The sequence below is a fragment of the Stegastes partitus genome, unplaced genomic scaffold, assembly GCF_000690725.1.
Source record: "Stegastes partitus isolate 25-593 unplaced genomic scaffold, Stegastes_partitus-1.0.2 Scaffold250, whole genome shotgun sequence".
NCBI lineage: Eukaryota > Metazoa > Chordata > Actinopteri > Pomacentridae > Stegastes > Stegastes partitus.
Window position 1 is genome coordinate 189,280 of NW_007577981.1, and position 26,167 is coordinate 215,446.

General features: G+C 43.9%; 1 protein-coding gene across 12 annotated transcripts in view; it reads right to left on the minus strand.

The window, feature by feature from the left end:
- mbnl2 (muscleblind-like splicing regulator 2) overlaps nucleotides 1-26,167 on the minus strand; it is a 54,086-nt gene that overhangs the window by 15,198 nt on the left and 12,721 nt on the right. For all 12 annotated transcript variants that reach the window (XM_008281898.1, XM_008281897.1, XM_008281902.1 and 9 more), the window contains exons 3-5: nucleotides 4,540-4,704; nucleotides 3,358-3,561; nucleotides 575-835 (exon numbers count right to left, since the gene is read on the minus strand). In XM_008281898.1, the coding sequence (XP_008280120.1) occupies nucleotides 575-835; nucleotides 3,358-3,561; nucleotides 4,540-4,704 (630 nt within the window). The remainder of the gene's footprint in view (nucleotides 1-574; nucleotides 836-3,357; nucleotides 3,562-4,539; nucleotides 4,705-26,167) is intronic.

Here is a 26,167-nt window from a genome sequence, read left to right on the forward strand (position 1 = left end):
GGTGAGTATGTTTTTGTACAGTAATAAAGCAGTGCTCCACATTTTATGTTACTGTAGGTGTCACGGTCAGCAAAATGTGCTCAAATGGTGTGTAAGTCAAGATGAGTTGCAATAATGTGTATTCACTGAGCCTATACGTGCATAGTGATCTCAAAAAAAACTACTTACAGTGTTTCCAAAAACAGAAATTGCTATTGTTGGGTGTGCTTTTGTATACAGTCAGCAGCTTTCTACCTGAACCCCAGCGCTCGTATGCGTTTGATTTAGAGTGTGAATGTGACTGCGTATATTATGTTTACTTGCTCTTCCAACCTCTCCACCATAAAAACTCCAATAATCATTTGTATATTTGATGCTTCAGTAATAGAAGAAAGATCAAACTCTTCCATGATATCACAATAAAAGCTCCTGCGTAAAGGTTATTGTCACATTCAGACCTTACAAGCTCTTTCTCTATAAGCATTCGAAAGAAGTAGGGAAATTTGCTCACAAAATACAAAGTGTGTGTTTCCTTCTCTATCACTGTGTAGTCACGAGACACACTGTAGGTGGGCTGTAGTGCTGAAGCGCTCACCATGGCTGCAGCTGTGGCGGCGGCTTGTGCAGCCACAGCTGTCTGGTTGGCCTGGTGTTGGGCGGCCTTAATCTTGGCCTGCAGGTGGGCCGGGGGGTGGAAGTACTTGCACTTCTCGCGCGAGCAGCGGCTCTTGATGTAGTCCATGCAGACGGTGACCGTGTTGTCGCTGGTGTCGATCATGGGGCTGTCGCTGGGGTGGGCGAAGCGGCAGTCCGTCTCGCCGCGGGCGCAGTTGCCCCGCTGGAACTCGCGGCAAACCTGGGAGCAGGAGAGTTACGTGGACGGACACGCAGAGACGGACGCACGGAGAGGAAGCAAAGAAATACACAGAGACACACGCAAACTGTGAATACATGTCAGGAAACAAAACTAGCAGAATCACATAAAGTATTCATTGCATTAGCTGGATCCAGGTCCTATTATTTCTCATCATCCTCTTACTGAAGTCAGTCAGCCAGCGAGGTGACTCAGGCAGACGTCAAAACCTTGATGATGTTATTAAATATTTTGAAAGTTTTTGACATTTTGTTATCGGACTGTTTTGACAATGAGAACTTTGACATGTATTTTAATGCTGCACGATGGGGCCGAGTCCTTTTCACACAAATACAGTAACGCATATAGGAAGTCTGGCAGGCAGTCTGGAACTGACAAGATAATGCGCAACACTTCTATAACTGAGGAGACAGTTCATTTTCTGCTATGTTCTTGTGCTTGAATACCTGAACAATAAAAAATAGAAAAGATTAAATCACGCTGCTGCTCTTCAGGTGATGTGTGTCAAGCATGAGAGCGACTTACAGATAACACATATTAGAAACAATCAGTGAAACACTTCATAGACCACTGCCATGGTTATTAGTACATTATGATTAAAACTAATGATGATTCTGCCCGAGCTTCTTTCTACAGGAGTGTTGGGAAAGAAAACAATTAGCCACAACATTAAAACCCCTGACAGTTAAAGTGAAGGACATCGATCATCTCGTTACATGTAATGATCTGCTGGGAAAGCTGGTGTCCCGGCATTCATGTGGGTGTTGACATGCACCGCACACCTCAACATTGGTGCAGACTAAGCACCTCCAGCTTGAGGAACATGACAAAAAGCTGCCTTCTGAATCCACAGAAAAGCCCACCGGAGCTGAGTGGGACCCACACAATATTAGGCAAGCAGTTTTAATGTTGTGGGAAAACAAACTGCATGACATTAAAAGCAAGCAAAAGCAGGAAAAAACTACTCAAACTGTTTATTCTACTGCAGATCTTTACTGGAAAAACTGACATCTGTGAAACGTTCAAGTGCATACAAAAGGCAGCACATATATCTATTTAATGGACTAGAAATGAGTTTTGGACTCGGTGTGAAAAGGGCTCAGCAAAATGTAACACAACCGCAAAGTGGGACAAACCCAAATGATTGTGGAATCACTGAACCGATCAGTGTTGGACTGTTCAGAGGCCTGGGCCGAATCACAGGGGGATCTGCTTTTGACTTTCACTCTGGGACTCACACACACTCGCACGCACATGCAGAAACACACACATTTAGACTCAACAATAAAGCACACATGCACATATGCAAAAACCTGCAGCACACAAACACACACACACGTACACGTGCGCACACACATGATGGCTTTGTGTGGGAGTGTATAAGTGTCTCAGAGGGATACTGTTTCATTAGAGGCTGCTTCATTCAGTTGCTAAGTGATAGCACTCCTGCAGAAAAACACATACAGGCACACACCTACGCATCACCTCCAGGTCTTAGGGAGATTATTGTTTATCTTTATAAATGTAGTGGAAAAAAAAAAAAAAAAGAACTCCTCCTCATGCACTCTTTCACAATCACCGAGCTATTCTCATTCAGAGCTGTTTGCCAGGGGGGCAGACGGAGATGGTTGAAGTTGTTGTAACTGTCCCAGTCTAACTGTGGCTGTCTGGCAAGTAGCAGTTTGGGTTGAGCAAATTCCAATTTAAATCACTGTAATCACACTATCGCATTTGTTCGCATCATGTCTCTGACACAAGCCTTAATTATTTCTGCAAGGGATAGCAGAATCCTGTTCCCTAACTTATGCTGATGTATGGTACTGAGCCTAATAGTGATGTTTAGATTAAAAAATGACTCGAGATCTATTTTTTCTGTGCATTTTAAAGCTTTTATCCCCAAAACTCTGGATATCTTGTGGTATAAAACAGCTACTGCAATTCCAAATTTCACCTTCTTTATTTTTTTTTATAAATTTAAAGAACCATCAGGTGAGATTTAATATTTTTCACATCGTTTTTTTGCTTATTTGGTTTTATTCCAAGGCAACTTCAGGATGTATTTATTCATGTCATTAATTACTTGCTTATTAAACAGAATGCTAAAAACTTGCTTATCATCTCAGGTCCTTGTTTAAGGCTATTTCTACTGTAAGCAGCTGCATTTAAAAAGTTAATTTAAATTCAAATTGAAATCTTATTTAAAGGTTAAAGATGTGTTGTCCTTCTATGGTAAGGCAGCTTTGTTTTTCCTATATAGAAAGTCTTAAGAGACAGTACATTATTTGAACTGCAATAAAACCCAGGTCAGCGGTTGTCCTGCAAATGCTCTGGAGCTATAAAAGATGCTCATCCAATCACTCATCTTATTTACAGCCATCACACCTAATCACATTAACATGCTACCGTAATTATACTTCACGACCTCAAAGAGAACATTAGCCATAATTAGCCGCCATGCTGCTTTTGTTTACAAGCGTGCAAGGACTTTGATTGGTTTGGGTCACCTCCAGTTTGTCAGTACGCAGAAGTTTCTGGTTGGAGGAGGAGCCGGCGGTCACGGAGACGGGCGGGCTGCCGGGGACGATGACGGGGGTGCTGGGCAGGATGTCTGTGGGCACCAGGCTCATGCTGTGGGACATCGGAGTCAGGTAGGGCGTGTAGCTCAGGCCTGTGCTGGAACCGAGGCCCTGGCTGACTGGAAACGTTTGCTGCAGAAGGGAAAGAAAAGTTTGCTGACACTTATGCTTAAATGATGCTGTTGCAGCTTCTCCTGATTAAAACACAGAAGGTCAGATATGTAAAATGATGAATGTAGGGAACGACGGTGGGAAGTGAAGGGTGAAAGGCATTGAAGAAGGTGCAGGGACGGAAAAGTAAGAGACACCAGAGACAAATGAATAGAGGGCGCAGCTGTGCAGAGTGGTGGGTGAGAAAGATGAGAGGGGAGGAAGAGTGGGGGGAGGGAGAGTGTGACAGGTAGAGAGGGAGAGAGCCGAGGGAATAGAGAGGAATAGGTTTGAGAGGAAAAAGTGGGGAGAGGAGGGTAGAAACAAGAGAGGAGTTTGAGGTTTTTTTTTTAACCTCTATGTATCCCGGGAAGATTTTCTGCTGAGCACACATGTTCTTTTGCAGCTACGCCTAGTCTTACATTGATGCAGTTAAACACATTCACACCTGGCAGCTGCCCAGTGCAACCACAGCCTACTGCGCACCGCCGAGCAACTCCCAGAGAGCAGTGGGGCAGTAGTTTTGTGATTTGCAGAAGGGCATTACAACGATAATAATTGGAGGAACAAATTTATGATCTTCCGAGGCAGAGATATAATCTAAAACAGGCAAATCTGAGAGGTTAGATAACAGTAAAGTATCAAATTGGCGGCTGAATAAATGTACTGCGGCAGACTTGGCATATTTTCTCAATGAATCATGCCCTGCCTGTCAGCAGATGCATGAGGGGAAACTTCAGTCAAAATAATCTCTAAAGTAAACCGGTATAAAAACAAGGTATTGTGCAACTGAAAGGTAAACATCAAACATTGCAAAATATGGATTTCAGTGGAAATTATGCAACATGATATGTAAATATGTTTGAACGGGACAAAAGCCAAACTTTTTCCAGCAGAAAGAGTTCACTGGTATTTTCTCAGTGAGTCACGTTGTATCGCCAGTCGGATTCCCACACTAACCACAGGTTGCATGGTGGTGCCGGGGATCATGAACTGCATCTGCTGAGCCAACATGGCGGCCGCTGTCTTCTGCTGGATCAGGTTATTTCGCCCGTTGATCTCCAGCTGGGTCTTCAGGTGAGCGGGCGGGTGGAGGTATTTGCAGTTCTCTCGCGTGCAGCGGCCCTGAGCAGGAAAAACAAAGTGGAGGGGAGAGAGAGGGAGGCAATCCAGGTCATTATCAGTTTGAAAACTTGAAGCCTCTGATCAACAGAATGAAGTGAAAAGCAGTTGTTTTTTTTTTTAAAGATAAACCTGACTGAACAGGTTGAGTGTCAGCCTGGGGATGTGGCAGATATGTGGGCATTGATTTCTAACAGACTCCGAAACATCAAGTGCTTGAAGGCAGCATACATATTCATACTGAGTGAGTGTGAAACATAGAAAATCATGAGGAATGTTTGTGCTTATCTGGTGCGGTAGGAGTTTGCTCTCAGCTCTGAGTAGAAACATTGTTGTGAAAGATGATTACAGGAGTCTGATTTGCTCGCTTGTTAACTCTGGCATGTCTTGGCCATGACTGCACTGTGGACACACTGACTAGCCAGTATTCAAACAAGAAAAAAAAAAAAAAAAGACAGAGGAAGGGCAGTGACATCTTGTCCAGAAGTTTGCGATCACGACCAAATCTCTGCAGCTTTTTGACGGACAGATCGTCCCGTGTTCTCTGTGGAAATGCAAATGCAGGGTTGGCAGGGTCAGGCTTACAGAGACCCTGGTGGATGAAGGCAATTACACTGTCAACCCAGAGGCTAATGGCAAACACAATAATCCAATATGGATCCTCATTGCGGTGCTTATTGCAAGGAGAGTGGGTGGAAGAGAGGAGAGAGGTCAGGAGGGAGCAACAAAGTGAAAGGTAGAATACAGTAGTGGGCACAGAGGCTGCTGGAGCTGTGGGGAAGATGGAAAGTAAAGGTGAGGAGAGGAGTTGTGGAAAAGATGCAGGCAGGGCGGACTGATGTGATTTAGCACCGAGAGGAAAGAGAGGTGATGGGGAAAGGGCCAAGAAGACAAAAGGGGGGGTGACATGACATGGGAAGTCTTGGTGAATGTGAAGGAGGGCAGAGTGGCTGAAGCTATATTAGCATCAGTCTAACATCAGGAGGCCAGCTCCTCTGCTCCTCCACCCCTCGGCTCCCTAACGCAGCACAGCGGCCTGATTAGCAGTATCATACTCGTCATTACTCTAATTTCCTCTTATACGCAGACATGACAGGGCTGCCTGGTGTCCACGCAGTGATTGGTTGTGACTGAGTTTAATTACTCGAGTGCCGTGCTCAAACACTATTTCAAGTCCTGAAACAAACAGAGAGAAATGACAAGAAGCCACCGGGCGAAGCCATGTACAGGATATGTCTGGTGTGCCGTGGCAGTCTGGTGGGTGCAGTGATTTGTATTATATTTGACAGCGTATGAGGACTCCAGCTGAGTGGTGCAGTGATTTGTGAAACTGGCAATGAACCAGAAGAGCCAGCCTCAAGCAGAGCGAAGGATATATTAATAATATATCAATTTCCTGGTATGATTATCATTTTTTTACTTATTCAGCTTGTAGTTTGAGTCGAAACCCAGCGCAAAGTAGCGTGGTGCTACTGTAGTATGCCGAGTTGAAAAGTTTAGAGTGATAAAATGTTTCATTGCAGCTGATAGAAAAACGCATTTATAAAGACCAGCAGAAAAAAAGGCGTCTTATACTTTGAATGGAACAACATCATTTATCAAGACACTTTTATGGTAACAAAACAATGAAAAACTCAAATCATTTACACCCTCATTAAAAATAAACGAGGATAAAGGAATCACACATTGCATAAAGACAGCAAGTAGGATCTGTTATGAAGTAAACTGATGAAATTTTAAGAAGTTGCGATAAATAACTAAAAAAAAATCTTCAGTAAACTATGATGAAAAGCAGACTTGAGGTTTATTCATGCAAACTAACTTTGTGTTTTCATTTTGCATCGAACGCATTTAAAGTGAAACTTGCTGGTACATATCGCTGTTGTTTTACCGCCCAGGCCTATTCCTGATTATCCAAAATTCACTTTGGTAATTCCAGGGTCCTGCTTACATGCTAATATCGTTTCTCAAATTTGCTTTTACTACGTGTTAATACGGTTTGAAGGCACACTCACGTCACGGCATTGATGGACATTTAGATTTAATTGGATTTGTCAGTATTACCTCCCGAGCCTGAGCTCTGGAAAGAGCAAGTGGGAGAAAATCTATAAAATAACACATTATTCGTCTTATTATTGTTCTTAGTAAAGCCCATAACTGGACCACGTCCCATGGGTTGGGATGAAAATGGAAAAAAAAAGAAAAAAGCATGATATGGATTATTTCTGTTAACACAAGAGCTTGAAAGCTTCGAGTGTCACCCACCATGCAACGCTGAGCCTGAAGCTGGTGCTCGACCTGCTCGTGTCTATGCAGACGCACCGAGAGCTTTTGTTCTTCTACGTTAGGTGGGCAAGCAAACAAAGACGAACTTTTAATCAAGCACAGCTCATGGTGTAAGCCTGGCTCGCTGTGTAAATAACCAATACTCCTCAAGTCTCATCAAAGGGAAAACTAATAAAGCCGAGCTATCCAGTTCTTCCTGACAGATATTAAAGACACCCCATAGAGCTTCAAAGACACCGTTAGCGTTGGTACAATTACTTTTCTTTGGGTTGATTTGAAGCACGAGAGATTTCGGCCACAGAGGATATTAAGTCTGTAAACACTATAGGCTTCTTTGCTGTTGTCACATTAGTAATAACTTAAAGATAGGAATTAGGCTTTTCTTTATGAGATGCTGGCAGATAACAGGATCATAGAGCAGCTCTGTGACGATGAGCGTCACGAGTCGGGAGGGACTGACCTCCACGCTCTGGTGTCAGAGCTGCAGCGATGCCCCCTCCCTCCTCCTTCATGCCTAAAATCACACCTGCCCACACGTATGCATACCAGATCACTCCATCACAACAAGCAGCACCCACACACACACCGGCACAGACGCACACACACAGTTCTGTTCAGCCCTGTCCAGACCAGAGGAATAATGTTAGCACTGAAGCCGGCAACCAAAAAACCTCACAGGTGTCAAAACTAATTGGAGGCTTATGTGCCGCCGCCGACAAAAGTGGCAAAAGGGGTGTGTGTGTGTGTGTGTGTGAGTATGCTGTATGCTGGTCTTGTGTATCTGTGTCCGCAAGAGACAATGCGTAGGCAGGTGTAAGTGTGCGTGTGCAGGAGAAAGTGTGTGGGCGGGTGTGACTCTGTGTGTGTGAGAACGGGAGCTGTTGCTGAGGCTGAGCTCTGGACAGCATCCCAAACTGCGTCTGCAGGGAAGCGCAGCAATCGCCATCGCGCCCCACGGAGCTCGCACACACAGATGGACATCAAAAAAAAAAAAAACAACAAAAAAAAGACACATGCAATCCCACACCGCAGACCCTCACCGCACACTTTGTCAGTTTGGCGGACCTAAAGTGGAGCCATTACCTCTCCTTTTGCTCCGTGTTCAGTTAATCTGTAGCCAGTGAGTGACATATGCTTTTAGCAATTGCTCATCATTATTCCCCATTTAAAGTGATGAGGTAAATGGTGGTGAAGCTACTTCAGAGAGTGTTTTATAACGCTCATGCGCTGTCTCACTAAGTGCAAGCCTTGGACTCGAAAAACCTTCCCTTTTCATCTTGTCAAACTTTGTTTGAGAGCCTTTTCTTACTGATGCATTCATGTATCTATCAGAGCATTGTGCTTGGTCTTTGCATAACTTAGGTTTAATTCATCTTTCTTTTTGTCTAGTTTGGAGGTGGAAGAAGCAATAAAAATAAGTACCTTCACAAGGGCTGCCATGGTAATGGTAATTCCAACACTATTTGAAAACAGTAAAAGAACTCAATGCTTCATTTCATTATAGAAGCCTTCAATGTTTTCTGTAGATTGAGCTACTGCAGGGTCACGTAGGGGATGTGTGCGCGAACGTAGAACAAGGAAAAATATATTGATCTCTGCCCATATCCACATATTTACAGAGCTGTTGTTGTTTTATGTCATACCAGTAGGCCTGGGTGATATATGATAGTGATATGTAGTGGTAATAAACGCTTAATCAATAAAAAAACAAGAAAATGGCTCAATATAATGTTTCTTAGGTTCACTTACATGCATTAGAAGCAAACTGCCATGAGAGCACATGATAAAAACACAGTTTGGCTGCATGAACAAACCTCAAGACTGCTTCTTTTTACTATTAAATGATCTATAAGGATCGATATTTATTGAAATTGAGATGACTTTTTTAGCTTTACTGCCCTGCCTACCTAGCAGACATGAAAAGGTAACACTCAGAACTTATAAAAGCTTATATCTCTTTATAACAGTGGAGATTAGTGACAGTGGGAACAAAAGAGTTAATGTGCTAAAGGTTAGGTAGATGTTAAAACAAGTGTCTGCATTGTCTCCAGGCTGGGAGCAGCTTTTATTATAAGGAATAAGTACTATCTTGGAATATAAAGGTATAGATAAGAAACACAGAAGACTAGTTTGAGTAATAGATGAGTTCACTTAAAAAAACGGTTTCGATATCACTGCACAAATAACTTTATCATCTGCCTTTATTATCGTGAGGTGAAGAGCAGGAATGTGCACTTCACGCTGCTGCCCAGAATGTACACTTCCACCGGTGCACTCTTTTTGATTCAGCACTAATGTTGGTGTGAACGCAGTCTTACTTTTAACACGTCAAGGCGTCGCAGTCTGTTTTTGTACCTACAGTGTTATTCACAGTGTCTTCCACTAGCTTAAACTGCTGGAAGTGTCAGTAGTACGGAGGATATGGATCGCCTATTAATATGGTTAAATGACACCCCCAACAACTGTTATTGTTTGGGGTTGTTTAAGCATGTGGTTTCGCACAAAAGAGGAGATGAGCTAATTTAGAGGGCTTTCAGCGGCGTTCACACTAAAAACACAAGGTCAGGTAGTCCAAGGGCTAATGCTATGCTGGAAAATGCATCCAGGCATTTACAGCAACTGACAATGTTGATAAAAAAAATAAAAAATAAAACCTCCCCCACACATACATATAATGCTGCATTTATTAAAGTCTAAGAGGTGCTAATTTATTGGTACTGTGCACAGCAGTTAGAGAGCTTTCACCCACAGCATGTCTTTCTGATTAGCTCCAAGTAAGGGTGAAAATCTAACATCTGCTTTACCGCAGAAGTAATTCTTGCCTTATTAAAACATGGTAAGGCCAATTGCAAGGACGATCCAGTGATGCTATACATAGCAATTACAATACACTTGGAGGGTGATAATAATAATCATGAATGGAGGGTCCAGGCTGCGGTTTGAGATACCATACTTGAGGATTCAAAGCACATAAGATGAGGTAAGCTTTGTGGAACGGCAGCACTGCATCACATATAAAAAGGGGGGAGTGCTTATGGCTCACGCTGTAAGCCGTGAGGTGGTTCACCAACGCAGCGATGACGCTGCCGAACAGCGGCACGCGTGTCTGATGACAATCCTGTGCCATCATGTGGTTAAACCTTCATGCTTTTGTGCGGGTGGCAGACACATGCAAATACACAAACACCCACACAGAAAGAGACACACACACAGAGCAAGTGCACTATGCCTTCTGTCTAAGCCACCCACTCAGAGCAGAGCAGAAATCCATTCATCGCGGGCATTGCCTTCGAGCAGCTGTCTATGAAAAGGAGCTTTGAAAGCGCCATGGCACCTCTGTGATTCACGCGCCAGCCGCCGGTGTGTAGCCATAGCTACACAGTGAAATTATACCTTTCACCGGGCATGCTCGCATGGCAATTTCTTATTGTAGGCTGCACGGTTACCCTTGTATGTATGAATGCAATGATCAATGCTTTGGGATACACTAATAACTGCTTTGATTCGTATTGGATAATTATCTCTTTGCGTTGCGGTGGAACACAAACAACAATGGAGGAGGGACCAAAGGTAAATTATCAGTTACTTTCACCTGACATAGAGGCTCTGTTCAAGAGCTTATAAAGTAAGACATTACTCCTGGCTCGTTCTCCAAATCCCCCCCCCCCCGGCCATCGCCAGCAAAAGAGCACTTAGTGTTTGCCAAGTTTTCATATAGTAGTAATGTCAATAAAAATGTGTTCCACATTAGGGCTGTTCCGGGGGGGAAGGGGATAAAGGCAGCTAATTTCATAAACAGATTAGGATTACACTCACTTTACCCACTGAGGCGCCTTCAATTGTTTTTAGTTCTTGTAATTAGAGCCCATTAATTATTTCTAGAAATCCATTCCAGCAGAAAACATCTTCATTTTTTTAATCTATAAAACAGGCGCCAATGTCACGAGGCTTTTATTAATGTGTATTCATTGATACCGGCTGCTGATACATGAATTTCATCACATTCTGCTTTTAGCAGATTCGAAGGCCATTCCTCCAAACAAACTGACTTTTCATGCACGCATCCAGCAAACTTTTAATAGTTGATCCTTGCCATCCAAAAGGTTAGTCCATTACCATTAGTCATCAACAATTTTGATTAGTCAATGAATCATTTCAGCAATTTTTCAAGTAAAAACACCACTCATTTGGTGTACATGCCCTCTAAAAGGTGAAGAACTGCTGCTTTTCTCTGTCTGACATCACTAAATTGAATATCTTTGCAGTTTGTGCTGTTGATGTGACAAAACAAGCAATTTGAAGACCTCATCCTGGGTGCTAGTAAATTGTACTTTGTGTGGTATGTGAATGAATAACTCAATAAAAATGTTTTAAAGATTAATTCACGATGAGAACGTTCACTAGCTGCAACCCCAAACTTGTTGTCATGCACGGCACTGACAAGAAGCACAATTCGGTTTTGTCAGCGATCCACTGATCACGCTCCAAATCAGACACGGGCACACGATGTTCGGCTGACAAACCTTCAGCAAAGGAGCGAGGGGGGAAAAAAAAAAACAAGGCAAACATTTACCACAGCAAACGCACTGGCACGAGAACAGAAAACACACACAGGAAAAAAAAAATCCAATTCACCCAAACACAGTGATGGAGGAGGGTGCAACATTTCTTCTGCCCAAACATGACATCACTGGCACACTGCATCGCTCCGACTATGGCCAACAGATACACAGAGGCAGGGCTGGCGGAAAAGCACTTAAATTGAAAACATCCTCTGATCATGAAAAATTTCAAAATGCCACTGATCCGCTTCTTTGGTAGTTTGTTGTTTTGTGATTATGTTTTCGGGGGTCAGCTTCGGATGCCTCTTCCCAGTCAGCAGATGTCATTTTAAGGACGAATATTTTCACAATGCAGAAAAGAGCTGACTATGTTGTGAGTCTGCTGCTGCTGTGCCCCATGAGTGCCTGATTCAGTGCTAATATTGACTTGCTATTATTCCTTAAAGCAAGAAAAATCAGTCAAGAAGGCAAAATCAAAAGCTTTTTTTTTGTAATCCCTGTGATAATTGCCACAGCAACACAGTCTACATATTCAAATAAGAGCCATTATTAAACTACATCTCCCCCCGGCACACGCTGGAGAAACATAACCCCACCCGCCAGAATATAAAATAAACTCAAAAGCCCAAATGGTCCATGCATAACTGGAATTAGCATCCCCCTGCCTTGGTTTCACCCTGGCATCTTCAGCAGCGGTAGAAAACCCTTTCCACGACCCCCCACCTCCTTCATCAGCCCGGCTGAATGGTCAGAGTGATGACTGTTGTGTGTCTGTGGGTGGCACAGACACAGAGGGCCAGTCTTCCACCCCCTCCGCAGAATAGCGCTTCAGTTGTGGGCCCCCTCCGTTCACCACTGTAACATTTGCATTTTGCCCTCAATGGGCGCTCTATCCTCAGGGCCCGCCGGAGACAGAGAGTGGCTGCCTATAGGCTGCAGCCGACAGAAGAGCCGTAAACGTCCTCGTAAAGGCGACTGGAAACCCACCTCTATATTACACCGCCGTGCATCCAATCACCCTTAATAGGGAAACTAGTGGCCTGGTGCTTATCCGAGAGGGACACACTCCGAACGAGGCGTTGCTTTTCTTTCCTGCATCAACACTTCAAACCGAGAAACAATATTGATGAATTAGTGTCGAATCTTGGGAATCTGAAATGTGCGTGTGCATGCATTTCTCCATTAAGCCCCCCATTTTCTCCAGCAGCACACAGAAGCAGGGTGGGCTTTAGATACCTTAGCCTTAGTGATGTGTTTCTGATGCTAACACAGCGCTCGGTGACATGATCAATGGCGGTGTGACTGGCAGTATTGGCAGATTGCAATCCAGACAAAACAATCAGGGAGGAAGATCACGGGGGAAAAAAGGGCTTCTAAAACATGCAGGGTCAGCGAGTAACAAGCCGTGGCTACGTGACGGCTGATCGCACCATTAAGACTTTAAAAATGGTGGCATCGAGAGATTGGACTGTGACTAACAGGGTTAATTCAGCTGATTCTGGGGAACAACAGACACACTGTGAAAGCACAATATTCTCCAAAAAAAGGGACAGACTTACAGTAAAACACCCACAGAGGCATCTTTAGCAGGCCTTGTTTCACAGCTTAAATGGCTTGTATATCCTAAAGCATCTGGTTTTTGGGTGGCTGCATCCATCAGAGGAACTATAACAAAGTCGTCTTCCCCCCCCAAGTTTATCCGATTGTCCTTCTCAGCTTGAAAGGAGGAGGGCTGCTCTGAGGAACTGACACAAATTTTTCTGACATGAAGCCTGTGATATGTGTAATCCCCTTACAGCATAGCCAAAGAACCTGTTGTATCCCAACTGACCAGCGAAGAAAGGGGGTGGAAAGGCGCTCGCTCTAACTTCTCCTCGCTCGATATTCCCCACATATCTCCTTCTTTTCTTTCTCCTTTTAGCGCCCCGTCTCCACAGTGTGCTGTTTATACCCTGCTATTAATGCTATGCTATTTGCTCAGTTGAGAAATATGCATGCTCTCTCTTTTGTTGGATGTTTTGTTTACAGATATTTGTGGCTATAAATATCCAAATGAGAGCATTTCCTTGCCCACAGCACATAATGGAGGTAATGGGGAAATTAACAGTTCCAGGAAGTTGCGCCTCACCTCCACATTACTCAAAGACAAAACATAATTTGCTTTTCTTTTTTCAACCTCGTCACTTTGCTTTCTCGCTTAACATTTTTAGTTTGAACCTCACATGTCCTGTGCATTTTGCTTTTTCTAGGGCATCACTACAAAAAAAAAAAGTAAAAGAAAAAGCCCGTTCCTATTTCTCTCCTTTCTCAGTTTACTCCAAAAGGGGACACTAACAGCTGGGTATGGGTCAGTCTGTAGGAGTTCACCAAGAAACCACTTTGGTGAAAGCCCCCAGCTATGAGACGCCATCAGGACAGGCACTCCAGTGCTCAGAAGACCGAAAAAAGAAAAAAAAAAAAAAGCCAGACCCAGTGATCCCAGCACCCGGTGGAGTAGTGAGGCGCTGGATGCACATGGACAGGGCTTCCCTTTATCCTCAAACACAGAGAATGCTCCCCTCTTAAGGATCTTGTTTTGTTTTTGGGCTCTAATGGATCTGTTTGGACTAATGGGTCTGTTTCAAGCGGTGAGGCTCCAGGAGAGCAGGAAACTCTAAAAATCCATTATGAAATGATGGCTAAAGGCTTTTTGCTTACATTTGGGCTGGTAATAGAGAAGAGGAATCAATAGTGAGTAATGGGTAAAAACTAGTAATTTTAACTGTAGCCAGCTCCCAACTTCTTTTTTAGCTCTGATTATATTGGGATCAGGTGTATTTGGCTTCGCTATTAGACTGAAACCACAATTAACATTAATGTGAGCGAACACAAACAAGGCAATGCAACGGACAGAGACCAGGTAATTTAGAGACAATAGTCTGCTGTCTTTTTTCACCTCTAAGACACACACACACATATATACACACCCAGCAGACACACATAAGACTGTGTTGCCTCAGCAGTAATTAAGTGCCTTTGTTTCACCAGCTGTAATCCCGCAGATGAAGGAGTGGTACTGCTGCTGACACGCCTGAGATTACCCAAGGAGAGAGAGGAGGAGAGCTGGAAAGAGGTGCACACAAGAGTGGGATCAAGGTGAGATAAAGTGTGATGTCTTTTTTTTTTCTTGCTTGTTTGTCAAAGGATGCCTGGATATCATGAATCTTCCACCCACGGGCCTCATAAGTAAACACTCCCGATTCCATCCGAGATGTGCAATAAAGCCTGCCTCTGCCGATCAACTACGAACGCGTCCATTAATCCTGCTTTAACTGACACCACGTTAACAGTTTTTTTTTTTCCTTTGATCACATTGTTTCCTTGTGAGTCCGTGTGGTAGCGACTCAGAATAGACGCAGAATGTTGCGCATCAGCTGAAAATCACATGCTAGTGTTATCAGGACACAGCACTGGCACTGCAGCTTGAGATCGGTTTCGTCTAAACAGCAGGTTGGGCAGTTCTAGGAAACGTTAAAAGCATTTGACTGAACAGCAAGTGATAATTAGAATGGCGCTATATGTAAATGCTGCGTTTAAGCCGTGCTGTTTGGGTAATCAATACATGGCTGATTGTACGTGAAATAAAAGAAAGAGGGCCTGTAGATGGTAGTAAATTTATTCTACTCATTCTCAATCAATACAGAGCGTCTTTATTAAGCTTGACGGCGATTTTCTGCTTAACTGTCTGCAGGGTATCAGCAATTTTCCATTACAAGCTACAATATATACTTGGAGCAGGTTATTAAACAACTTAAGGTGTCAAAGTGGTTAAAGGATATAAACAAAGGATGTAGTAGCTCAGCAGAAAGAAAGACAATTTAAAAGCTCCAAATTAGGCCTATGTGCTTTCAGGTGACGGTTACGGTAACTACCAATGTTACACACGAGCGCGATTGCTGTAACTGTCTCGAGGAGGCAATGTTCAAAGTGTGTTTGCAGTGGCTCCGTTGTGAGGCACCTGCAAAGCCCTGGTCCCCGCTGCTAATCCAGCTGGAGGCTGGAGCCCTGCTTCAGTTAATCTGATCATCTGTGACCTGCTGAGACATGAAACCCACCCTCCAGAGCTCATTTAATCTGCACACACAAACACAAACGTGCATCAACGGTGCACATGGAGGGACAGCGCCATAAAGCTGACGGGGACACACATGAACACTTAACTCACTCGTTCAAGTGAGGTAACTGTTTCGCTTTCCTGCCCATACTTACTTCTAAAACGATGTACTGTGAAGAAAGGCTCAGCTGTGATAGGTGAGTCACAGCTAAAAGACTGAGGCATTAACCTGCTTTCAACAAGCTGTCATTTCCCTACACTGGGAAGATAGATCTTGTCAGATATGCACCGGCAGGACAGCAGTCCTACACCTAGCAGCCGACTTCAACTAAAAGTGAAGGATTTCATAGAAATAGGTTACGTGATGTTGATGGCCTAGTTTGGGAAGAACTGTGCCACAGCCCCAAGAGGAAACAGCAGAAAGCCACTAGGCCTTATTTTTAATTTCCTAATGTTACATTTGTTAACAGATATCATTTCAATCATTATCCAGCGATCAAAGTGAAAACTACCCTGCAGTGGTGCAAAAGTAACGCACATTTGCTAATGAGGTGAATTAAAACAATGCAAGAAAATAAAAATAAAAAAAGGTCTAGCCAACATCTTCTTTCCCTGCTGACAATATCGACCGCATGTCAGAGCGTGTTGAGGAGTTGTGTAAATCCATAAAACAGATAAAGGAGGATAATGAGATGGAAGGGAGAGAGCAGATCTATTCATCAAAGCCTCTTTCTAACACACTCAGCAGATAGGGGCAGAAATGTTGTATGGCTGCTTACTCTCCAGTTTGGAGATTAAAGCTTTGGTTGCTGACAAAAAAAAAAAAAAAAAAAGTTGAGGAGTACAGGTTTATAATGCAAACTGCAGAGAACTCAGAGTGTCCAGTTGCTCGAGTAAGAATTCACAGTCACATGGGTGCTGCAGTTAAGGAATTTTATCTTGTATCTTTGATCATACTTGAGATATAAAGTCTCAGTTATTCATATCCCTGTGTACACGATGAGAGAGAACAACCACGCCGTTCCTCCGACTAACTACAACATCACAGAGACATGATTTTTACATGCGCAAATAAACAAGATACAATAATTGCACAAATGTCCACAGTTGTTAAACAGACGCTTTCGCAATTTCATTTCGCTATATGCATCCACAGGGGAATACGGTTCAGCATCGCCTGGATCGGCATGTTGTTTGTTGGCTGTGATGATGAGGCCTCTGAGGCCTCTGTGCTCTCCTGTGGGCTGAAGAGACTAATCCCACATGGAGATGATGAAAACAGTTCTCATAAGACTGAGAACACAGAGCGGAACAAGTGCTTCTACTTGGCAATGGGTGCCCTTTGGTCAAAGAAATGAGATCAATAAAGAGAGGTACAGTGACTCAGTCTGTGAGCTGCAGGATGTGTTTGATCTTAAAGTCGTTAGATTCAGGTGAATGTATAAGTCACACTCTTCACCCGTTGCCATGCTCTTTTTCCTGTTTTCTCAAAGGTTTAGATTGTGAAGGGAATGAGTCAAAAAAATAAAAAGGAGCAAGAGGCAGATTGGATGCAGTCAGAGCTATGGAAATGCAAACAGAACAGGATTGTAGTGGCGCACAGAGGCAACATCTGTTTGTTTATCGACCATGAAATGTGCTTTTTGGTAAGAAGAAAAAATAAAGCGTATGTGAGCTCTGCCATCGTTAAACCTGATCCTGCCACGGACGTGTCGCGGTGCCAGTTCTCACCGGTCTCACCACCTCTCTTCCCCTCTCATCCTCCAGTGCCACCTTCGTTCCCTCGCCCACCACGGGTTCAGCCTGCTCTGCGAGGGTGCGCGCTGCCAATTAGTGTCCCCCACCTGTCGCCGTGGGTCACTGGTGCAGGCATCTGCTGGGTGTGAAATTGGCCATCTCACTTTCGTCCATGAACTTTGCACGGCAACCCCCCCACACACACCCCTCGTCGGCTCAAACACACACACATCCACGGGCACAGACGCGCTGCCGTGACCTGAGGTTGACCTTTATGGTATGGCCACCCTGCATGGTAGTTGAAAGGGGCAAGAGTGTGATACAAATAATACCTCTAGCTCGGAGCGGGTATTAAAAACTACAAGAATAGCAGCCATTACTGTGCGTGTTTTTAGGCATCAAAGATATTCAATAGCTTGTATTCTTTGTGGTGATGTGAGCTCATTCCCAGATGTCAGACTTAAATTTGTTGCGCACAATGATCTCATTCCTAAGAAGCAATATACAAGACTTAGCCTTTAATAGCAAATAGCAATTTTTAATTGCTTTTGTGGGAATTTATACGGAGATAAAATGAACAAAAGAGGCATCAATACAGCATCATTTCAGAAGCAGCATCAACTCTGAATTAGCAGTGCATGTATTAGTATGAAACACTTCCCAGCTCTCCCTCTAACTAGACAGCTTCAAGTCTTTCATTCACTACTATAAGAGACATTTACACCGACTCCAAGACTTTCATCTAGACAAGCTCTATCAAATTACCCCACTTTGGAGCAGCTAAAGTCTGGCCTATTAAGCTTGATGTCTGAGAGAAAAGTTAGATTAGTCTTAAATTAACTGTCTACTGTAACCTTGTGCCACAACAGCAGTATTGTTTTGGGTGATCAGACTTTATAAAATAAAGGCACTCAGTCGCATTACCTTATCACGCTGACTCAAGCTTTAGTCTAATGAGATAAATAATTGCCTCTTCATTATGTATACGTCGAAGGCACAACACAACTGTTAAGGAAGAAACTTTCAAAGTGCCATCTTTGAGATGGCGATCTCCGTTCGGCCCTTCACAGACAGCATAGGGAGCGCTTCATGAGAAATTAGGGAAGCTTCCACTTTCACCGCACAGACCGTCGCTGCCACTCATCAAGCCTGAGTAGGATGAGTCAGAACACTCCTAAGAGAAAGAGGGAGTTCACGTGGGGCACGCTCCATTGTCACTCCGCTTTTCTGGAAGGCAAGCCCATGTCAATCACTGTCGGTGCAGTTTAGACTTCTCACTTTATTAATAGAATTATTTTCACAGCGGCAACACGTACACTTTCCCAGCGCTGCCAGGTCTTCAAATGGGATGTCATGGTAGGGCTGGTTCACAAGTGCTGGTTTGACACAGACCAATAGTCATTTAGACAAAAAAAAAAAAAATAAAGTGGAGGGAACCCATTCTGGTGTAGGGCCCCTAAAGATTGCATTTCTGTTGCCTCATGAGATGGAGCCAATTAAGAAGATCTCTGTCTCATTATAAAGGCCGGCCCCTGGGAGACAGCTGGGCCTGTCTGTCTAGCTGTTTGTAGCTCACTAGGTGTGTGTGTGTGTGTGTGTGTGTGTGTGTCTACAAGCCGAGGGTGGCTGGGTAGGAATTGTGGAGCATCTTGAGCTCTGTGTCTTTGTAGGTTTGTCCGTTTTTCTAATCAGAAGAGAATTAAACGAAGCCTGGGGGAAGCAGTCAACACATTTCCTGCGCAATGATTAATTTCAATGTTTAAAATGGGCCACAGCGAAACGCCATATGCTTGAGTATACTGGCAATGCAGGAAACATACTGTGGCCAGCAGTAGGCATCGCTGGCCTTTCCAGGAAAAAAAAAAAACGCACAGAAGGCTAAAGCTACAGATTTTCCAAGCATAATATACATTTTAAATGAAATCATGTAAGGTGAGACGCCACTGAATAAAGCAGACAAATAAAAGCTACTCTCAGACAACCTGAGTCTGTCTCTGAGTGATGATGAAACTACAGATCAATAATTAATGAGACCAATACTAAAGGTCAAGCGCACAGCAAGCTTCCTGCCTGACTTGCCATAGATCTGCCTTCAGCTTTACTGCAGAGGTGCTCGCAACAGCAACAACTACTGCAGCAGTAAGGGAGTTTGAGTCCAGCTGGCTTTGAAATCATCAAATGTGAGGATAGCATTGATTCTGCAGCACTGATTTAAGTTGCCTTTTTTTTTTTTTTTTTCCACGGAGGAAAAAAAAATAAAAAAAAAATGCAGAGAATCGAGTACTTTATCAGCACTGTGGGCAGCAGAGAGAGATGGAAAAAGAGGATGACTCAGAGGTAGTGGGTGGACTGAGACCAGGTGAGACACTGGTACAGCAGATGGGCAGATTTTCAGAGCTCAGTCTTTCCATCATGTTGCAGGCAGCTCACTGGGTGAAGAACACCTACTATTCAATGTGACATTAAGCAACAGCGGTGCCATACATTTTTTTCGTTGTTGTTGTTTTATAGAGAAGATATAATGGAGTTCAAGTTCAAAACTGCTACGCCATTATGTGATGTAACAAAAGGCTGCACATTAGCGGAGCGGTATGGAGTAGGCAGGCAGCGCTACGCAGCAGGACCCACTATAGCACTGCTGTAATGTATCTGAGCAATGTATTTAAGGTCTAAATATAAAGAGGTGATGCACAGAAGTAACACCTTGGTGTATTTTTGTTTACGGGAAAACAATTACTCTGTTCTCCTCTTTCTGATGTCTGGGATATTCTTTCTTTAGACGCAAAATTGCATTCACCGCTGTGACATTTTTTTCCCCAGTTGGTTTTATTTTTAGTTTGGCTGCCCACATTAAAACACCAAACTGTTTACCAAAAATCCTGTTGCTACACGACAAGATCTTACAACCAAAAAGACTCCACAGCACTATCAACAGCATCCTAAATGAATGAGCAATGATTTCACACGTTCCCAATAAAGCAGGAAGTATGAAATATATACCTGATCTGGTGGAATTAAAACGTGCAGCGAGCTTTGGGCTGTAATTGTAATGCAACAGCAGACTCACACACATTGACCCACACAGATGTGAGTCAAAGCGGTGGCCCAATTAAAATGCCAGCATGCACCCTGCAGGCGGCAACCTCTGGAGCTGGAAAATGCACGAGTGCCAAAACCTGCAGTTCCTCAAACAGCCACTTGAAGCTGGCTCTAAAAGAGGATCGATCCCAGTAGACTCCTGTGTTTGCAGCCTGACACAAAAAACTGTTTTAGCCAATTTTATTTCATGACAACTTCTATATGATTCACCCACTTGAATTGCATAGAGGCTTTAAGTTATGTATAATTCATGAGTGCTTTGAGTAACAGGTGGGTGTTGTCACAAGACAGTCCACAGCCCACCTCAGCTCCACTCCCACACCACCACTTTGTTCATTTTTGGATTAGATGCGAGTTAGGAGGAGTCAGGCACTGCCAAGATGGCGCTGCCAGGAGCCACAACACTGAGCTTCAAAACTGCTGCTCAGGAAACCTCTGGGCAACGTCACAGAAGCTTCATCCATCCATCCATCCATCCATCCATCCATCCAGCAGAAGTGCACTCACATCATGATAATGGTACATGCCAGACAGACAGAAAAGGAAAAGATAATCAGTGAATTTAGTTGTGTTGGTTTGATTACAAATGACCACACACAATCTAGGTATGGTCACCATATGACCTGTCAGCTCTCATGAGGAACCACCTCGCGCATTTTGTCTGTGAAACGACTTTCTACATGGCTCAAGCATCCATTAGGAATCCAGCTGTCACACTGGTTTATGACTGAGGTTGAATGGGGGTTCAAATTCTTTCAATTACACAATTTTCTTTTTGATATCAAACATTTCCTAGTTCACAGGACTGCCTGACTAACTGGGGTCATGAGACAGTGAGCTGATCTGACTTCCTCCTCCCTCTTTATTTCATCCTATCTATGGAACTTTTTTGCATCAGCCAGACTGAGGCTGTGGGCAGTAGGGGATGAAATCACACGGATCAAATGAAATTTGGCATGGTTTGCACTGGCAAGACAGCGAGCGTGGACGCATTTGTCTGCGTGCGAGGAGGCCTGTTTAAGGAACGGTAGCAGTGGGGGTCTCCGAGGGGCTCATCAAAGCATGCCGCGTCCACTGCAGCCCCACATTAAGCTCAAGTCAGTGCCTCATTGTGTCTGTGTGAATGACCCTGGGGGAACACCAACTCCCGCTGCGCCGCATACATTCCCCTCCACATGTTTGCTCTGCCCAGGGTGTGGCCCAGTTCGAGAGGATTACGCTGAGGAATGTAGCCAAGCCCATCTTTTAAAACAAGAGAGAAGAAGGGGGCTGAGGCCGTGGGCATGGAGTTCATGTTCACCGAAGCTTCCTAAAGATCCACAAATATGCAAATGCAACCAGCTCCGAGTGGGGAGAGTTAAGTCAGAGGAAACTGTAAATTTAAGAAAATACTATCTTTGGCGTGCATTAGTGTTTAGGTTTCACTGTGTGGTTTCTGTCCGGATTGGTTTCTCCGGAGCAACAGAATAACTCATGATTGTAGGCACATTCCCCGTGAATCTTAATAATAGTCTTTGATAATTGGTTTAAAATTGTTCCTCTGCTTCCCTGCCTGGCTCGGCCTGTCACTTTCAGACAGGAAAGCCCTTATACTCCCACCTTCGTTTCTTTACTCCTGTGGTTGAATCACTTGTTTTCCTTTCCTTCCATTACACTCCCAGCCATTCATATATTAACACCTTCCCTTCTTTCCAGGTTCCCTCGCCTCTTTACTTACTGGTTTCAGCCATCCCACGCCCCCCTCCAAAAAAACCACTTACAGTATGCTCTTTTGAAGCACAGTCCGGATTAAGATGTTCTTACCAAGTGAGGGAAACCAGGGCGCTTCACCCCCAAGGGGACTGCGCCGAGCTTGTGATACAAATGAGAAAAACACTCTACACACCTGAAAGTAGCTTCTATTGTTTCCCCTGCTTCACCACTTTCTTTCTGACAAGCGCAACTTGACGAAACATGATCGTGCCGTGATGCAGCAGGCTATCCCACCCCCCCCCTCCCCACCTCTCAGACTATGGAGGCTCAGTCAGGCGTGGTGGTCACCTGGTAAAATGTGACTGGTGCAAAAAAAAAAAGCGGGGGAGAAAATCTAAACAGAGCGTGTTATCAGGCATCTGATCTGCTGTTAGGCTTGAAGGTCTCCTTGACAAGTCTAAGTAAAATTAATTTTCTTGCAGTAAGAAACAAAAAGCTACAGAAACGAGATGCTTATTTTTAGTCTTTTTTATTTTAGCCGATTTTCTTCTTTACTCAGAGTCTGCATGTGTGTGCTATTTGCAGTGAAACACAAACTGAGAGGACTGATTTGGCCACAAATAGTTTTTTTTACTGTAAACGGCAGGAATAAAACCCTGTCAGCATGCTCAGAGACAGCACTTAGGGGAATAAATTGTAAGAAAAGCGAGATGAGCGTCAACAAAAGGCTAATGTCTGACGAACCGTCGATGTGACATCATCACATGACTGCTGTGATTGCGTTTCCTCCATTAAGGTGGGTATTCTCGCTCATTTCCTACAGCCCCCCCCTCCTCCACTCATCCGCACCACCACCTCTCCGTCATGGTTTCCATGGTCACAGTGCAACAAGTACCAAAGAGCTCAAAGGAAATGGCTTCAACCGCGACACAAATGTGACGCTACTGGAGATGCAGTGCTGCTTCTATTGATTATCCATCACGTTTTGAAGCGAGCGACGTCAAAGTTGGAAGGGAAACAATGCTGGAACAGATCACAGACTGACAACTGTGTTTGTTGACCACGGCGCTAATGCCAAGAATGAGCTTTTTTATCAGGCCCTTTGTTTTGATGAACTAATGGCGATGTATCTCCACATCTATGCTGCTTAAATCAGCCACCTGTAGGAGGCAATGTAATGTTGACATATCGCAATCTACATTCTTGAAAGACATGTAAATGTCATGTTGTGCCTGGAAGCCACCAAACCCGTCTGAACACGTTTAATTTGCATCTGGTTTTCCTAATTCTAAAGAAGATACAGAGATGAAGTCATCAATGCTGCAAATGCATGAGTCCACAAAATAAACACACTAACACAACAGACTACTCTGGATTCAAGGAGCGGAGCTGAGCTGTAATGAGTTTGTAGCAGTGTTGGAAATTTAAAAACAGCTGACATATCTGAACAGCTCCCACTGCTACTTCTGATGCTGAGGTCATCATTGTGAAATTTTGATGTCATGTCTGAATGAGAATGAATGATACCTTGTAAACCATCTCGCGTCTACCAACTAAATGTGAATTCAGCTTTAGTTGGACAGAGATGAAGCAGCTTGTCCTATTTTGAGAGATGACAAATGTAGCATAGAGAGACTATTTCTAAAGCCCACAGAGTAGAGCAGGGGACAAAAATAATCCCCTAGACATTACACTATAGAAATGCTGAGAGCAGCGTGGTGTCAGGATGCTGCAAGCTTTATGATCGAGAAAGCAGGAGCACACCGAGCAGGAATGAGTCCTCGTCATCATTCCGCCAATGCAAAGCACTCTAACAGAAAATGCAAAACGGGGGATTTTAATCGCCGTTGCCCCTTGTGGTCGCTCCTCTGCGCCAGGTGAGGCGAGTGACCGTTCGGCTGCTTCAAACCCCACGACGTCTCTTTCAATCTTTTTCCATGCATGGTCTGATGACTTCACCGCCTGCCGGAGACTTAGATAATCAGAAATCTGAAGAGCCGGGCTCATCTTCGGGTCTCATGGGTAAAGATGGATGCCCACACAAGAGTAATAATTCAATTATGCTCTCAAATGTAATTTAAACCCAGCAAAAATATACAAGGCATTTATGTCTTCTCTACTCTTTGCCTCAAGCAATGAAAGCCGCCTTACTGAGTGGTCCCGCTGCATTGTGTTTAAAATGAATTACGGCTTTTAAAAGCTGCGTTGCAAAAGATGACAGCCAAGAGTCAGAGACACCTGTAATTTACATAATATCAAGTCATAAGATTTATTTTAACCATTGTGCAGCCCAAAACATTCAGCTAAACATAGACAAGAAAAGTCAAAAGTGATTATGTGGCTCGGCCGAGCATACATCCAAAATAAACCTCGGTGCCGAGATAAAAAAGCAAATTCTTTTATTTTGGCAGTGGGATGCAAAGTCTGCGATAAGGCTACATGAGGGTTCAACAAGAAGCCATTGTGATCACAGGAGTGTTGCTGCAAAGTTATCCGGGAAACAACAGCCCAAACAGTCAAATTCTCCACTGAGTTGGCGTGCTAGCCCGACAAGCGCAACAAACACAGTTACACCCCCCCAGTCGTCTCCACTCTTAAGCGTTACCTTTCACGTGTTTATGAAAAGGACCCTTCTGATCATTGGGCCAAGTCACGCCTGGCAGCACACAACCGTGGCATGATAACCCTATCAGATGAGAAGACCCAGGAAGATGATACGGGCGTAATGGGGTGAAAATCAGCCTGCCGTGGAGCGAAACACATTTCCTAATGCATAATAAAGCGTTCATTCTCTTAGCTGTCACGAGGAAAGTCTTTGTGAGAGAGGGGGTGAGTTGGAGTTAAAAGTACAGAGAATCCTGTATTCTGTCACTGGGCTGTTTGGTGAAGAGAGGCGGAGAGAGAGAGAGAGAGGGGGAGAGAGAAATTGTGTCTCTTTGTCTATACATTGAGCTGCATTAGGATTTCAGCTGATGGGCTGACCCAAAACAGCCTTCAATGACAGCAACAGAATTCATAGATGACAATACAAGCAGCTTAACGGCCAAATCCAGACAGTAAATCTAAGAAATATTCCTATTGTGGTTTTTTTTAGAATGCCAAAATCAAACATTAAAAACACTTTTCATGATACTTGTAAGACTGGGTGCTTACCGGACCAACAGAGAAACCTCCAATCAACCAACTAGCATCTCTATACCGTTAAGAGAGGTGTAGAAATAAATATGGCAACTAAAACCTGCAAAACTGTAAATTCTTTCTCAATACAGGCAGCAGGCAAAGGGCATTGCAGCATCTTCACCAAGCTTGAGTGACTGCTGTCCCCAGTTTACCTTAAGAGCTCCTATTCTAGCATGCTGGCCTTTCAAATAAGGAGCTGATGGAGGTGCCCATTGATTATATCGGGCTGTTTACACCCTGTTGTGGTTCAACAGCTGATGCAGACAAAAGCTGTGAAGTTGCCATGTCGATGCACAGGGGGAATCGCAAAGACCTCCTTTTTTAAAATCTCCATAGAGTCGCTATGGTCAAGTATCCTTTAAGGACACACATGGAGTCTCTTGAAAACAATGGAGCAGGCCTGGAGCCCACACCATGGAAACCTGAAAGTGTTCTGTCTTGATGTAATCATCACGACTGTCAGCGAAGGCTTTTGAGCGGTGATGAGTGAGCAAGTGAGATGCCTCATTCGGGGTAACTGAGAGCAGGGATACAGGATAAATAGCCTGGAGTTCTCCGGGACAGTTACAGCAGCCTCTGAGAGATATTTTAGGTGCACACTGCATGCCTAGGCTCTTCCTTTATTTTATAAAACAAGAGGACTCCCTCAAAGCCAATGTTTGTATAGGAAATGTCAATGAGCATAGCCTAAATGAACTGTGGTCGGATGAGGCTGAGCTTTCTGGTCATTTAGTTACCCCCAGTAAGTCGGGATGGCTAGTTGTCAAGGAGCCGCTGAATCATGGCATTTGCAGAGGTTCCATGTTAGACCTGTCCT